The 15,408-nt window shown below is 38.9% G+C and overlaps 1 protein-coding gene across 4 annotated transcripts in view; it reads left to right on the plus strand.

Annotated features, from left to right (window-relative positions):
- Positions 1 to 11,576, plus strand: part of PRDX1 (peroxiredoxin 1) — a 14,382-nt gene extending 2,806 nt beyond the window's left edge. The window contains exons 1-6 of one of the 4 annotated variants that reach the window (XM_039349584.1): positions 2,447 to 2,600; positions 4,337 to 4,453; positions 6,129 to 6,282; positions 7,377 to 7,499; positions 9,650 to 9,780; positions 11,161 to 11,576. In XM_039349584.1, coding sequence (XP_039205518.1) covers positions 4,348 to 4,453; positions 6,129 to 6,282; positions 7,377 to 7,499; positions 9,650 to 9,780; positions 11,161 to 11,246 — 600 coding nt within the window. In that variant the 5' untranslated portion in view covers positions 2,447 to 2,600; positions 4,337 to 4,347 and the 3' untranslated portion in view covers positions 11,247 to 11,576. Of the gene's footprint in view, positions 1 to 2,446; positions 2,615 to 2,716; positions 2,741 to 4,336; positions 4,454 to 6,128; positions 6,283 to 7,376; positions 7,500 to 9,649; positions 9,781 to 11,160 lie in introns of those variants that run through there. The other 3 variants (XM_039349585.1, XM_039349587.1, XM_039349588.1) reach the window with 3 other exon arrangements.
- Positions 11,577 to 15,408: the final 3,832 nt, after the last annotated feature.

Below are 15,408 nucleotides of genomic sequence, written 5' to 3' on the forward strand. Positions count from 1 at the left end.
AATACGTGTTGAACAGCCCAATGCACACCTTCTGGAGACCGAGGTTCCATGAGGATGGGCTGCAGCGTGAGTCCAAAAACTTGGAAGAATAAACCTCTGGTCCCAGTGACCAACTCAGATTGGATTCTGTAGACTAGTATTTAGTGTGTATTCTGTCACCCTGTCTATTTAACTTATATGCAGAGCACATCATGAGAAAGGCAGGGCTAGATGAATCAAAAGTTGGAATTAAGATTACCAGGAGAAATATCAACAACCTAAGATATGCAGATGATACCACTCTAATGGCAAAAAGTGAAGAGGAACTAAAGAACCTCTTGATGTGGGTGAAGAAGGAGAGTGCAAAAGTTGGCTTGAAACTCAACATTAAGAAAACCAAGATCATGACATCTGGCCCTCTCAATTCCTGTCAAATAGATGGGGGGAAAATGGAGGTAGTGACAGATTTTATCTTCCTGGGCTCCAAGATCACCACAGATGGAGACTGCAGCCAAGAAATTAAAAGACGCTTGCTCATGGAGAGGAAAATTATGGCAAATTTAGACAGCATATTAAAAAGTAGAGACATCACCCTGCCAACAAAAGTACATAGTCAAGAACATGGTTTTCCCAATTGCAATATATGGCTGTGAAAGCTGGACCATAAGAAAGGCTGAGCGCAAAAGAATTGAGGCCTTGAACTATGGTGCTGGAGAAGACTCCTGTGAGTCCCTTGGACTGCAAGACGATCAAACCGGTCAGTCCAAGAGATCAACCCTGACTGCTTTTTAGAAGGCCAGATCCTGAAGTTGAAACTCAAGTACTTTGGCCATCTAATGAGAAGGAAGGACTCACTGGAGAAGAGCCTAATGCTGGGAAAGATTGAGGGCAATAAAAGAAAGGGACGACAGAGAATAAGGTGGCTGGATGGAGTCACTGAAGCAGTAGGTGTGAGCTTAAATGGACTACAGAAGATGGTAGAGGACAGGAAGGCCTGGAGGAATGTTGTCCATGGGGTCGCAATGGGTCGGACACGACTTCGCAACTAATAACAACAAATTCAATTACTGTGATCAGTTTATAATTCATTAAATCATAAAAACATAGGAAATCAAATACTGTCAATTAATAATGGTTAAATTTATGTATTTATTTGATTTTTATCCCATTGTTACTTTACAAATAACTCAAGGTGGTGAAGATACATAACACTCTTACCCCACAACAATAACCATGTGAGGTGGCTTGGGCTGAGTGACTGGCCCAAGATCACCCAGCTTTCATGCCTAAGGTGGGAATTTACCATAGCTAAACATACTGTATTATGCAATATGCTTCCGAACCTTTTTCTCATCGTATGATGATCTGACTGAAAGCGTTTAATTCCAGTCCATTTCAACTCACCAATACCTAAGACCTGTATATCCTTCACCGTGCTGAACTTTCCCACGTCCACAGTTAACGTTCCCACCACAGAGGATAAAATAGAAACCTTTTAGACACCAGAAGTCAGATTGCTACATGTGAATCTGGCTACCATGGTTGTTAAACAACTTAGCTTTGTGTAGCATTTTAAATATTCAAGGTTAAATATAGTTGCAGGGTTGTTGTGTGACTCCTGCTAGCACATCATGCAACCTAGGTTTGGTTATTTTAGTAAAATATGAGTCAACTGAGATAAATTAGCACAATCCACTACTTTTCTAGATAAAGATAGCATTACTGAGTTGACCAAACAAATTTCCTTGGGCCTTAATCTCAATTCTTTGAGATGCTTTACTATAAACCAGGGTAAGAATGCTGAAGTGTAATGTCTATGAAGATTCTCATTTGTCCAGATCATGGTTGTCCCAAAGGTGCTTTCTTTCAAAAGGCAACTGGACTTCCTTGTTTTGCTAGAAGACATTTGGCTTCTCATCCAAGAAGCTTCTTTGGTTCTGGCTGAATGGTGGAGAATGGAAGGATTCAGGTGACCCTGAGGGCACAGATAAACCTCCAAGTGACCTCAATTATTTTCAGAAAGAGGGCTAACAATCACATGACTGCAAATTATATAAATACTAACTTGTGAAAAAAACACCTTTGGGCTGATGTGTAATGCAAATGTTCCTTTTTGTTTAGAAAAGGCCAATTCCTCGTGACTTTGCATTTTTGTATGTAGATTACACAACGTTTCGGTAATATACGTGGAGGGATATCTAATTACTTAGCAACATTATAATTAACAATATTAGCAATATCTGATAACGGGCTCCAAAAGAACCACTCGGAGGGAGTTTTTTTCCCCCACACAGGAAAAAGCACACTACGCCGCCAGACTGCCTCGAATTCATTTATCTTTCCATCACTCCGAATTGTAATCTGAATGCTCTCTAGAGTCTCTAGACAATCACCCACACCGAACGCTAAGGCGCAACAAATCTGCAAAGTCATCCTGGCGCTGCATCTCGAAGCAATGGGCAGGAAGAGAGCGGGAAAAGGAGCCAACCGATAGGAGTATCGACCTTGCGTCACTTCTATCGCGAGATTTCGGACGGTATAAAATCATGTAAATCGCGGTTCTTCCTGTCTAGCTTGTACTGGTCGAGTTTTATTGAGAGTGTCGTCTTGATTCGCTTTAGGTAACCGCAACTGGGTGAGAGCCGGTGTGGCGGGAGGTTCGTTTGTAAGCCGGGGCTGGATTTGTGGAACAGCTTCTCCCAAGCAAGGGCGGGGGGAACATAGTTTTCGGTGATATTTTACTGCATACTAGAGGAGCAGGGTGAGACTTTTTATAATGAAAGCAATGGGTTTAACTTCAATTATTGAGTAGTTGGAAGGTTTTGCTGGCTTTCTCGCAGCAGGTGCCTCCTGGCTTAACATGGGCGGAGGCGGAAGAGAAAAAAAAAATCTGGTTGAAACAACCGAAAACAATTTACTGCACGGCATGGGGGCACTGATTGCGCGGCGTCTTAGGTTATTATATTAAGTTGCACCACTAAAGGTTTTGCGCTTCTTGTAACGATGTTGCGGTTGAATCAGCTGGAGGTTACAATGAGCTATTTAAACAAGGAGACCGTTAAGACGAGTCTCCTTTTCAGAAACGCTCGGTGCTCTGGCTGGAAGCGGAGCACTCGGGCTTCTTAGAGTTTCTTGGGATTTCTAGACATTTTGATCGATATGTGCTCCAGTTAAGACCCAGCGTGGTTTGTTTCAGTTCTAATCTAGCTTGTTTCACTTGCTGGGTATGTAACATTTAAGTAATTCGGAGGTTAGCGCGATATACAAATTCGTTCCTGCTTGCAGTTAATGGCAAAATGTGATAAAGGCTGCATTCTTTACAAACTGATTAGAGAAAATGTCATTGAGCTCATTGGAATTTGAGACATAAATTTGCAACAGCCGCGGAGTGGTGAAAGCAACTCATAAACTAACTTCCTCTTCAAGGGTTTCAATTTTGGGTAATTACGTAATGGAAAACGAAATCTATTCCTCCCCAGAGTAAACCCATCTGAACTTGGATTGTTGAAAGATTGCCTTTAAGATTTTTTAAAAACTTGCTGGCTTTAATATTCAGAATTGTTTCAGAATGTAATGGCTAGCTTGCACAAATGTACACAGTGAACTTTTTTAAAAAGCTGGCTATGCATTGGATTATGTCAAATTGTCAAACTTAATTTCCCAGGGTTTGGAATATCGGGAGTACTTACATATATTACATACATTTTCTTTCCTGGCTGAAAGGGCCAGCAACTAGAATTATGGGGATTCGTTTTGGGTAAAGCTAATTTGCATTTAGTTGTGTTTTTTATATTTGGTACAGATTATGACTTGAATATATACATTTAATTGGTATTGTTAGGAGAATCTATAAATACTATTTGTCTACAATATTTAGCTTTTGCTGGTTCTCAAAATCTGCAGTAAATAATTTATGCCAGAAGTTTATGCTTGATAAGATTGGGGATTGGAAAATCTATGGATGCATAAATTTAGCAGAAAGTTGTACTGTATAAAGAACTTTAGGCCCACCGTATGATTTAAAATTCAATTTTAGGAATTGAGCCAGCTAGAATATTTGCTGGTTTCCTAGGTCATAGTCTCATCCTAGCTGATGGTTGATAAATGTAGAAAAAAATGCTGTCCTGTATTAAGAAAATCTGTATTAACAAAAGTATGTTGATCTGTAGTTTGGGTAATTGTTATAGGTGAATTCTAACATGAATGATTGTTTAAAGGCTTAAGATCATTTTTCTTTTTAGGACATTAAATTTCAGTTTCTAAAATTTATGAAGTTCTGAATAGTTTGGCCAGGATTGGCTATCAATGCTCTTTCAGGTGATGGCAAAATATTTACTAATCATTTCTCTCTCTTAAGCTTCAGTCAGAATGTCTTCAGGAAATGCTTTCATTGGGAAACCAGCCCCAGACTTCAAGGCCACAGCAGTAATGCCAGATGGGCAATTCAAAGATATTACACTTTCTGACTATAGAGGTAAGTCCAGTAAAGCTTGTTGGATTGGATCTGAAATAAATATTCTGTTTAAGATTACAAAAACAGTTTGAGCATCTCACAAGTGATTTATACCAAAATGCATTGTACATACGAATGGAACAACATTTAAATTATAAGAAATAAAACCATATATTTAGGATGTTAAAAGTATTGTAAATAAGTAGTTCACTGCTTATAGAATTGTGGTCTAAAAGAACAGGTTTTGGGGGCAGGTGTGTATATGCAATCCTGAGATCCTGTTCAGAAGATGGGAATGATTACATCTTCTGAACAGGATATATTATAAAATAGGATGGTATCTTGGAAATGGGTGAGGTGTCCACTTCAAGCCTAAATTAACCAGCTGAATATATACAGTAGTACACAGTGTGCATATAAGTAACATAGAGGAAGTGGTGTGCTTCTCTCACCAGTCAAATCATGAGATAATTATAGCAATCAATTGGTTCGTTTGTTTTACACACACACACTTTGTTATTAGCGAGGCAGGTGGTGGGATGGGACTGGTGCCATGCCACGGCCCTTGCATGCTCGGTTCCTGCCATCCAACCTCTTCCTCCTGCGAGCCCAGTGTCCCACCTGTGACAGGTCCAGCGAATGGGAAGGGCAGGGAGCCCTCCCCCATCTCCAAGAGGCAGCTGGGACTCCCCGCCCCACCCAAGCCCAGTCCCAGAGCTGCCCCACACAACCCAAGAGGGTCGGCGAAGCTCCTCTGGTAGATCAGGTCCTGGCGCCCACCCTGGTCCTGCCCCTCCTCCACCAGAGATCCCTGGATCCTTCCTAGCCCTACCTGGGCCCTCACAGTTGCCCCCCGATGTGAGTGATGAGCTGGCCATGCCCCTTGTCCCCTCCCCGGCAACCACAATTCTGGGGCTTATTTTGGGGGTAGAGTTTATATTACGAACATTCTGAAAAGTCATGCTAGGGCTTATTTTCTGGCTGGGTTTTATTTTCAAGGAAACATGGTGGGTATGTAGCATAATTGGTTAGTGAAGGAATAATACTCTATCATTGTCCTAATATATCTGGTGTTTGATATTTTTGTGTTGAAACTTGCATGCTTTTAAAGATAGGTGCCTACTGTTTTATAGAGTTGTATATGAAGCACCCACAAATATGGCTGCTTAAGAAGAACTTTTGAGAATTATATATCATTCTCAATTGTAGCAGATATCTTTTGTGCTATTTGGCAATGAGTAAATCTGCAGAGATGCCATAAAATTGCTCTAATATTTGAATTCTGGAATATGGGATTTAGCACTAGGAATGTGCAAAGCATCCCATGCATGATTTTGGATGATCTGTGGCTGACTTAAAATGCATGTGTTTGAAAGTTTTGGTTCATATTCTGAATTGAAATGAGGCTGTTTTGTTCTGGTTAATACATTCATATAGGGCAGAAATTGTTCAAAGGTAGTGAAAGTATAAGGGCAGAACAAAGGAGTTGGGTGACCACTAACTTTCGTTTCAGTCACTCCATGACAAATCCAAAATGGTTCTATCAGAACCTGTAGAATTCAATGGTTTGTTTTGGTTTCAGAACGCTTTCCATTCTGTCCACATCCATAATAATTATATCTTGCTGTAACCATACCAATTTGCATATGAAAGAAATTCTTCCATGCTATTGACTATCTTTTTAACTTTTTCCTAGGGAAATACATTGTACTCTTCTTCTATCCACTTGATTTCACCTTTGTCTGTCCAACTGAAATTATTTCATTCAGTGACCGTTCTGATGAATTTAAGAAAATAAATTGTGAGGTGATTGGTGCTTCCGTTGATTCTCATTTTTGCCATCTAGCCTGGTAAGAATCTTTGGGCTTGGGGCTTTCATACTGTCAAAGAACTTTTTCCTAGAAAATAGAAACCTTGTGTGTTTCTGTTTAAACCAAAACCTTTGAGGTTAGTGTGGTTTACCCTTGATGAACAGGTACAGGTTGAAAGATGGGTTCATATGAAATGGAACAATTGTCCTGAAGTGATTTCATCAGCAAGCTTTATCTTTATATTTCTGATGTCACTTTATGTACTAACCAATTCGTATGTAGTAGAAATGAAACCTAATTCCTCAACAACTTGAAAAATTGATAGCTGAAAAAGAAGTGAATCTCTAGATCAGTGGTTCTTAACCTGTGGGTCGGTACCCCATTTGGGGTCGAACGACCATTTCACGGGGGTCGCCAAACAAGGCTGTCCGCCATTTTTTCCCCTTTTCTTTGGCCATGCCCCTGGCACCCGGCGATGTATAAGTGGTTGGGGGTCACCACAATTATGGGGAACTGTATTATGGGGTCGCGTCATTAGAAAGGTTGAGAACCACTGCTCTAGATAACTGTCACAAACTTGCTAATGTGGAGTTTTAAAGATTTTTAGAGCCTGTTAAAGCTTAGACTAAATCAGCGGCTCCCAACATTTTCTATACCCCACATCCCTAGAACGCTTCTGATATATTCTCGTACCGCTTACAAAAGTTCAAAATAACGCCAACGAATTATGCATATACACTATAATTTTGAAAACCCAAGTTTTCGCACCCCCTGGAGTGTCTCTCACCCCCGGTTGGGAACACCTTGACTAAGTGAAGCCATTTTTTTCTTTCATTCATAGTAGCTCTTTTAATGCTAAGGAACTGTGAGTTTTTGTGCACAAGGACAGTTGGATTGCACCACCAAAACATTTTCCACTCTGTTCCTATAATGGGAACTGAGTTTTGGTAATCTGGGAAAAATTCTCAATCTGTGGAGGATAGTTTTAGATCTCTGCCTCATTGCAATTGTTCAAGTTGCTAAAATACTTTATTTTTGCACATTTGTGCTTCAGTTGTGCTTGGTCATTTTAAAAGTATTTATTTGAAAAATTGTATACCAATTTTTGAATTCTTTCTGAACTTTTCTTAAAGGATCAACACTCCCAAAAAACAGGGTGGACTAGGCAGTATGCGCATTCCTCTGGTTTCTGACACAAAACGTCTAATTGCTAAGGATTATGGTATACTAAAGGAAGATGAAGGCATTTCTTACAGGTAATGTAACAGTCTCCATCTGATTGGTATTCTTCAAGCAGATAACCCATTTTGCCTTCAGATAATTTTTCTAAATTAAATTCACTCCCATTGAATTGTTAGTGTGTTAACAAGATCTTGTTGATCCATATTTTTGTGGTTTGCGCTATCAATGCTTATGTTTAAATGCAGTCATTATTTAGCATCTTTTCAAGTCTACATTTACTTAGTTGCAAAACCAATGCATGTGAATCTGAGCATACATTATCAAGTTCAGATAGATCCTATTTTTTAAAAAAAAATCGTTGCTTTCCTTTTTAGGAAAAATTGTTTATGTAAGGAATGTATGGAATGTCTGTAAATAAAGAATATAAACTAATTCCTTATAATATGTGGAAACTTTGTTCAGAGTTTTACTTTTTTCACTAAGGAAAAAAAATCAAAACTGGAAGACTTGAGTTGTAGTCTTTCCTTAGGCGTGAAAGCTAGCTCGGTGACTTGAGGCTAGTCATTCTCTCAGAGTTATGTGAAAAATGGGAGGCAAGAGCATTAAATATGTACACCACCCTGAACTGATAAATAAAGGCAGGGCAAAAATCTAATAAAACGTGTTCTAATGGAGGGGTTCTCAACCTTGGCAACTTTAAGACTTGTGGACTTCAACTCCCAGAATTCCTCAGCCATTTTGCTGGCTGAGGAATTCTGGGAGTTGAAGTCCACAAGTCTTAAAGTTGCCAAGGTTGAGAACCTCTGTTCTAATGTTTTTCATGGCTGGTTGAGTTATAGTGATGTTAGTGGGTTCAATATTGCCTCTGTTTGAAATTCTTTATACAATATGTGGAACTGGAATTTACTATTTTCAAACTCAGGAGGTTGGTCACCAATTTTGATTACTTTAAAAGGGAATTAAATAAATTCTCAGAGCATAAAGCTGTGAATGCCTCATCCTCTTTCAACCTACTGAGTATATTTTTAAAAAGCTACTGACAAGTGGTAATAGGAAAAAAAAGTGACATTCTGATAACTTTCAAGTAACGTGTAAAGTATGTAAACTTGTCAAATGCTTGATAAATCTTAGATGTAAAGTTGATACTTTTTGTCTTCTATTCAGTGGTTGTCTTTGCCAGTTTGGGGGAACAAAGTGGAATGTCTATGATGCCTTCAAGGTGCTTTCCGATGGCCAGGCGGGGGCGGGCGGGTTGGTTCAAACCTGCTAAGACTGAGTGGCTGTAAGTTTTAGGGTCCCCCATGTCCAGCTAATCACCGTATCTAGTGATTTTCCATCTTTGGGGAGCCTTGCACATCTATATCTTATGTATCAGTTGTACCCTTTCTTTGAGAAGATTGAGAGTACTGCTCAAAGTCACTCATGCCTTAGTCACCTCCCAAGTGACTATTCCAGTATACTGTAAATTGGACTGATCATGAAAAGCATTTGAAAGCATCTGGTTCAGAATTCTCCTGCACTACTCTCAGTAGACTTTCAGGTGCAATTCCAGGTGGTGGTTGTCACTCTTAAAAACCTACATGGCCTAGGGCCAGGTTACGTGCAGAACTGCCTATCCCTGTTATTTTCTGCCTGTGCTGCTAGATCTGGCAGGGTGGGCATGGAGGAGTCCCCCCTAGTGAAAGAATGTTATCTAGTGGGATCTCAGAAATATGCTTGCTCTGTCATTGTGCCTGCCTTATATGGAGTAGCCTCATCCTATTCCATCCCTGGAGAGATAGATGGTGCTGATTCTTTTGGCTTTTAGGAAAACTGTGAAGACTTGGCTTTTCTCCCAGGCACACTGGGGCCAGGATGTAAATAGTACTGGCACAGGGTGGTTGATGGATGAATGTAAGCTTTATCAAGGCCTCAATGTTTGTTATTTTAAATAGTGTTTGTACTGTGTTTTTAATTGTTCACTGCCTTCTGGTGGGTGGACAGCTTTACAAGTTTTGTTTGATAAATAATACTAGGCAAATTTCATTATCTCATCTATTATGTTTCTTATACTATACAAGCTAAAGAAGTCTGCAAGAAGCTAATGTTTCACATAGCACATGCAGGAATAAGTGCCTGATATTTGATATTTGCTTTGACCTATAGTCTTAAAAATTAATTTAGAGAACATTGAATTGCTGTTTGCATGACCTCTAACTTTTTTTATTGCTCTTTTCTATTTTAGGGGCCTCTTTATTATTGATGATAAGGGGATCTTGCGCCAGATCACAATCAATGATCTGCCCGTTGGTCGTTCAGTTGATGAGACACTCCGATTAGTTCAGGCGTTTCAGTTTACAGACAAACATGGAGAAGGTGAGATAGTTATACTTTTTAAAAATGTACTGGCTTCGTAAACCCCAGTGGGCTCTAGCAGCATAGAAAATTAGGAAAATTTTGTACAAAACTTTTTATATTTGCCAGCTTATATTGGTAAAGCAGGAAATGGAAGGTATTGGTTAGCCAGAACATGCACTCAGAGCCAGTTTGGTATAGTGATTAGGATCAGGCTAGAAATTGAGACATTGTGAGTTCTAGTCCTGCCTTAGGCATGAAGCCAGCTGGGTGATCTTGGGATAGCCATTTTCTCTAAGCTGTAGGAGAAAGGCAATGGGAAACTATTTCTGAAAAATTTTGCAAGGAAAACTCTGGTGACTTGTCCAGGCATTGTTCTTGAGAACTGGACATGATTGAGAAGAAGAAGAAAAAAAGTACTATTGACATTTTGTCTACATAGCAAAAAAATATTTTTAGGATTATATAAATTACATACATATGAATACTTGAGAAATTTTAGCACTTTTTCGATACATTAAAAATAGATTTCAGCTTCCACTTGGATTGTATTTTTATGATTAAGATGAAAGCTGATACGGGTGGATGCATAGAAATGAGCCTTGTTCACAAAAGATTTACTCATTTGTGGTACAGGTTTTAGGCTGACTTGCACAGACAACACTTGGTGAAGTGACAGAGTTTCTTTCAATGAAAAACAAAATCTTTAAAAGTTGAGGATAACTTTATTCACCATTGTAAAAATATGTTGGAGTTACATTCTCTAAAATCAGTGCAAACAGAGTTTAGTGGCACAGAGTGCCACATGTGATTTACATAATAAATGAAATAAATTTATTATCAGAATTATCAGCTTAGTGTCTGTTTTCCATGTCTCTTGGAGAAGGCTCAAGTTTTTTATTCTGAATATTTTTAAGCAACAATGTTTAGGGCTTATGAGAATTTGATCTTTCCCATCTCGAAATATCAGAAGCCCATGTTGCTGATTTTCAGCAGATGTGATGAGAAAGGGTTCTTGGCATCTCAGAAATGGATTTGGTATTGCACATGTTCCCAGTTTATGACAAAGTGTAATTTATGATGAACTCAGGTGGTTGTGGCTTATTCAGTAACATAATTCTAAATACCATCATACTAAATAATGTTATGATACTAATGATATACAGTCTTGTATTGCTAAAAATGTTTTCTAATTGAGAATATGAAAGTTTCAGTTTATGGCCATAATAATTCTTTTGGCCCAAATAACCCTATACATCAAGGTTTTTCCAACCAATACAATTCTAGTCCTGTACAATTCTAGTTTTCTGCTAGGTTGGGGGTATTGATCTAGTTATGAACATGCAACATGCATTTTTTTTTATATGACCCAATAACGAACTTCAAATATATTTTCTTTAGTGTGCCCAGCTGGCTGGCAACCTGGAAGTGACACTATCAAGCCAGATGTCAAGCAGAGTAAAGAGTATTTCTCCAAACAGAAATAAATGTTGTATGTTGTGTTTTGTACAAAAAAAAAGTATACTGTAACATATGGCAGAGCAGTCTTTGCCATTTCTTATTTAAAGAGTAGCCATGTTGTGAACAGTCTTTTATTTTGGATCGTGTGGATCTGAATAAGTGGATTACAGATTGACATATTTTGACTTAATTATCTAGCCTATTCACCTCAGCTAAAGTAGAGAATTTGCTCCTTGTACTCATGCACATAGCTGACAATTGTTAGCATAGTAATGACTCCCTCCGGTACATATGGAACAAATGGCTTTTCTTGTATTTTGTACTGTTATTAAACTTCTATGAAAAACTTGAAAAAATGTATCAATTATTCTCAAAATAGAAACACATGAACAATCCTAATAACGTAGTAGCCCTTGCAACTTTGAACCTGCAATGGCATTGAAAATAGTTGCAACCAGTCCTTAAAGTTGAGACAGTTGCATTGATCCAAAGTCACATGATCATGAGTCAAGTGCTTGCCCGTTTACAATGATTGTAGCATCGTGCAATCACGACTGCCTTTTGTGGCAAAGTCAATGGGAAAGCTGGCAGGAAATTGCAAGTTGCTTGAGTATCTCACTTGATAACTACAGCTGAAATTGATACAGGTAGGCATGATCATGTGATGTCACAATTATTGTGCTGCTTAGCAACAAAATTGCTAGTCCGTCTTGCTACTGGTGAGGATTGCTTGTATGGGTGATACACTGTTTTAAGTTGCAATGTTCTTTCTTGCCAATGGAGGGAAATAATGCTTTAGTAATCAGTATGTGAATATCAGATTACTGCGTAGACCTGTCCTTTTGTTTCTCATTCAGTCATCTATCAACCATTGTCACCTTCTAGCTAATATCATTTCAAAGATTAATTTATGTGCACCATTTGATTAAATTTCCATGATTTTCTCAAAAGAGTTTTCTGTATACATGCAATACTAATGCAATAGCAAAGCTGGCTGAGGAATTCTGGGAGTTGAAGTCCACAAGTCTTAAAGTTGCCAAGGTTGAGAACCCCTGCAATAGACTAAGATAAGAGCTTAAAATTAAAAAGGAGACTCAAGCTGGATAGTAGGAAGAATTTATTCATGGTAAGAATTTTTAAGAAATAGAAGTTAGCCTAGAACAGTATTAGATTCCTCCTTGCTAGCAATATTGGGGAGAGAACATCCATTATTATTTGTTAACCACTATATTACAACTTGAGAGCCATTTAATTGTTGTGATTAAGACATCAGGCTAGAAATGGGAGACCATGAGTTCTAGTCTCACCTTGGTAATGAAGTCAACTGGACTGTTTCTAATACTGCTACACAGCCAAACTAGTAAACAGCAGAATAATTTTCCAGCACAGAGAGCAAAATCCAGACATTGTCATGTTTAGACAATTTGTGATCACTGGGATAGCACTTAAGCATGTTTACATAAAATACAATAGATACAAACAGAACTACTTTGGAATTCCTATCTGGATCTATCTGCCATACACCTAACTCAGGTCCTTTAAGCTTAGCATTATGTACACGAGCAATTTTTTTTGGTTTTCAGCAGGAACTTGTTGCCAGCTTTGTCTGGTAATACTCAGAAAAATCACTGCTAACACCAAGCAGACAGCATCCTTCTGTAGCTATAGCACATTTTAACTATGAGCTGAAATGTCAAGGCTTCCTACATTCAAGTACAATGGTACAAGGACTCCCCCCTCCCCAAGTCTGCTATTTATAAATTGAGCCAGATGAAATGCTGATTTAAAATTAAATTTGTTATACCCCAATTGCTCTCTTAATGACATTCTTGGCTTTTAGCCAATGTCTAAGCCTGCATAGCCATCCCCTTGTTATAAACTCTGCCTCTGAATGTGCAGCAGTGTTAGGAGCCCTACTTGAAATAGTTTTCTTAGGAAGCCAGCTTGAACATTCTCCGGTTTTTCATAGTTGAGACCTGGATTTAACTGCACTACATAGAGCAGCTGTGAAAAGGTCTTGGCTTCAAAGCAGCTGGAATATTTGGGGTTCTTCTAGAGCAAAAGAGAGTGGACTGCTACTGAGCTCCTCTGAGCATGCAAAGAAACCTGAGAGATGTAAGTTGTTTCCCTGAATAATGCAGCACAGCCCTCAGATATGTCAACAAGGGAATTGTTCAGTTATGTGTCCTTTGAAGGTCCAGTGAAAACTATGTTTTCACATAGTTAATATGTAAAGAGCGTTCTCTACAGAAATGGATCAATGATTCTATGGCTCTTCTGATACCTACTGGTCTCTGTGACAGTAGCTCAGCTACTGTGTAAAGCAGTAGGTCTATTAGTCAATTTTGAGGGTGTAAAACTCTTCCTTGTTAATGGCATTTACCACTACATTACTATAGTAATTAAAAAATACTGGGGGAAAAATGCATCCTTGTTTAACTACTTTACTAGTTGGCGCTGTATTTGAGAAATGCTGAGAGATGGTACATCTCACCTTCAAACTGGTGTACTTACAAAGTATATACAATAGGGTCGATAACTATCTGTTGCAGATGCTCTGATGTTTTTTTCCAGTTGCTCTAGAGGTAAGTCAAAAGCTTGCCTGAGATCTACAAACAAAACCAAAAGAGCTGACATAGGTAACTGAGAACATGTAGCCCCTGATTTTCGACCATAATGGAGCCTGTCCATTCTGTTTGTAAGTTGTGATAGTTATAAAGTGGGTCACTCATGTGACTGACCTAATTTTGTGATCAGTTTTGTGGTGGTTGTTAAAACAATGCCTGGTTTTGCTGAACATCAGAAGTAAATACTGGTTTTCAGCAAAAATATCATAAAATGAAGTCATGTGACCATGAGAGGGTGCAAACAGGCATAAAGGTGGGCTGGTTGATGAATGCTCAAAATGTGGTCATGTGATCATGGGAGGAGTGTCCTGGTGGTTGTAACTTCAAATCAACACTAGATCATATGTATTCCCTGGGGAGGTTCATGATAATTTAAGCCAGGCATGTCAAACTCGTGATGTCATGTGACGTGCAACGTATCGGGCCGGTTTTGCCATTGCCGGCAATGGGGTGGGCGCAGCTTCCACATGATGTGGCCGGCTGCGGGATGGCAGTTTGACACCCCTGATTTAAGCTAAGCAACTGATCATAAGTTGAGGTCTGTCTATTTTTCAATGAAATGGGATAGTATTATTCCTTAATTGAACACAAAGAAAACTCCCTGAAACCTTGTCTGTTAAAATCTTCTTTGTTCCTCCACTAAGAACTTATTTCCTTCCAGCCATTCTAATGGGGTTCCAATAAAGATGCCTAGCTAGATTTTACATATTGTATTATGTTAAACAGATTCATTGGGCATATAGGCAGTCCTCGACTTAAGACCACAACTGAGCCCAAAATTTGCTAAGTGAGAAATGTATTGAGTTTTGTCCCATTTTACAACTCTTGCCACGTATGTTAACTGAATCTGTTCTGAATCATATAGCTCTATGTAACCTCGTATAGCTCTATGTAACCCTAACTAGAGAGCACGTATCAGTAGGTTAGAATATCTGGCAGTTATTGGGTTAAGTGCTGGTTTGTTAATGGATCAGTGGGAGGAGTTTCTAAAGGGCATTGGGAGATTTCCTGGACACAAGCCATTTGGGAATGCCTTTGTTCATCCAGCCTCATGGCCCCTAGCCACACGGCTTGGAGATCTTATGCTTATGCCAACATGTGATGCTTATGCAGAAGAAGAGGGGAAAATCCATTATCAATTTACCTATGGAAATGAACAGAGAGATGTAATAGACAGAAGTAACATGGTAAAAACAAGTGTTTACTCTGAATAAACATTTATCTGTTTTATAATTATTTCTATTGAGTTGTCTATCTGCCTTAGATTGAACATAGAAGCAAGTTGTTCTGTCTGGGCAGAACAGAATCACTGTCAACATTTTGACAATTAAGAAACTGCAACCATTTTACCTTTTGCTTTTACTGTGCTTTTTCTGCTGTTTGACATATTTAGATGTAGAAAGGGGGAGGAGGGGAATGCTCCAGTGTTTTCAGTTAGCCATAACAATTGCAGCTGTGTGTGTGTGAACTCAAGGTCAATGTTAGATAAAGATTCGGCAGGTTGAGAAGTTGGGAGGAGAGCCCATGTTTTAGACTAATTGGTGAATGTGATTTATGACAG

Source organism: Crotalus tigris, unplaced genomic scaffold (assembly GCF_016545835.1).
Source record: "Crotalus tigris isolate CLP2741 ecotype Arizona unplaced genomic scaffold, ASM1654583v1 scf7180000018299.754606, whole genome shotgun sequence".
Classification (NCBI taxonomy): domain Eukaryota; kingdom Metazoa; phylum Chordata; class Lepidosauria; order Squamata; family Viperidae; genus Crotalus; species Crotalus tigris.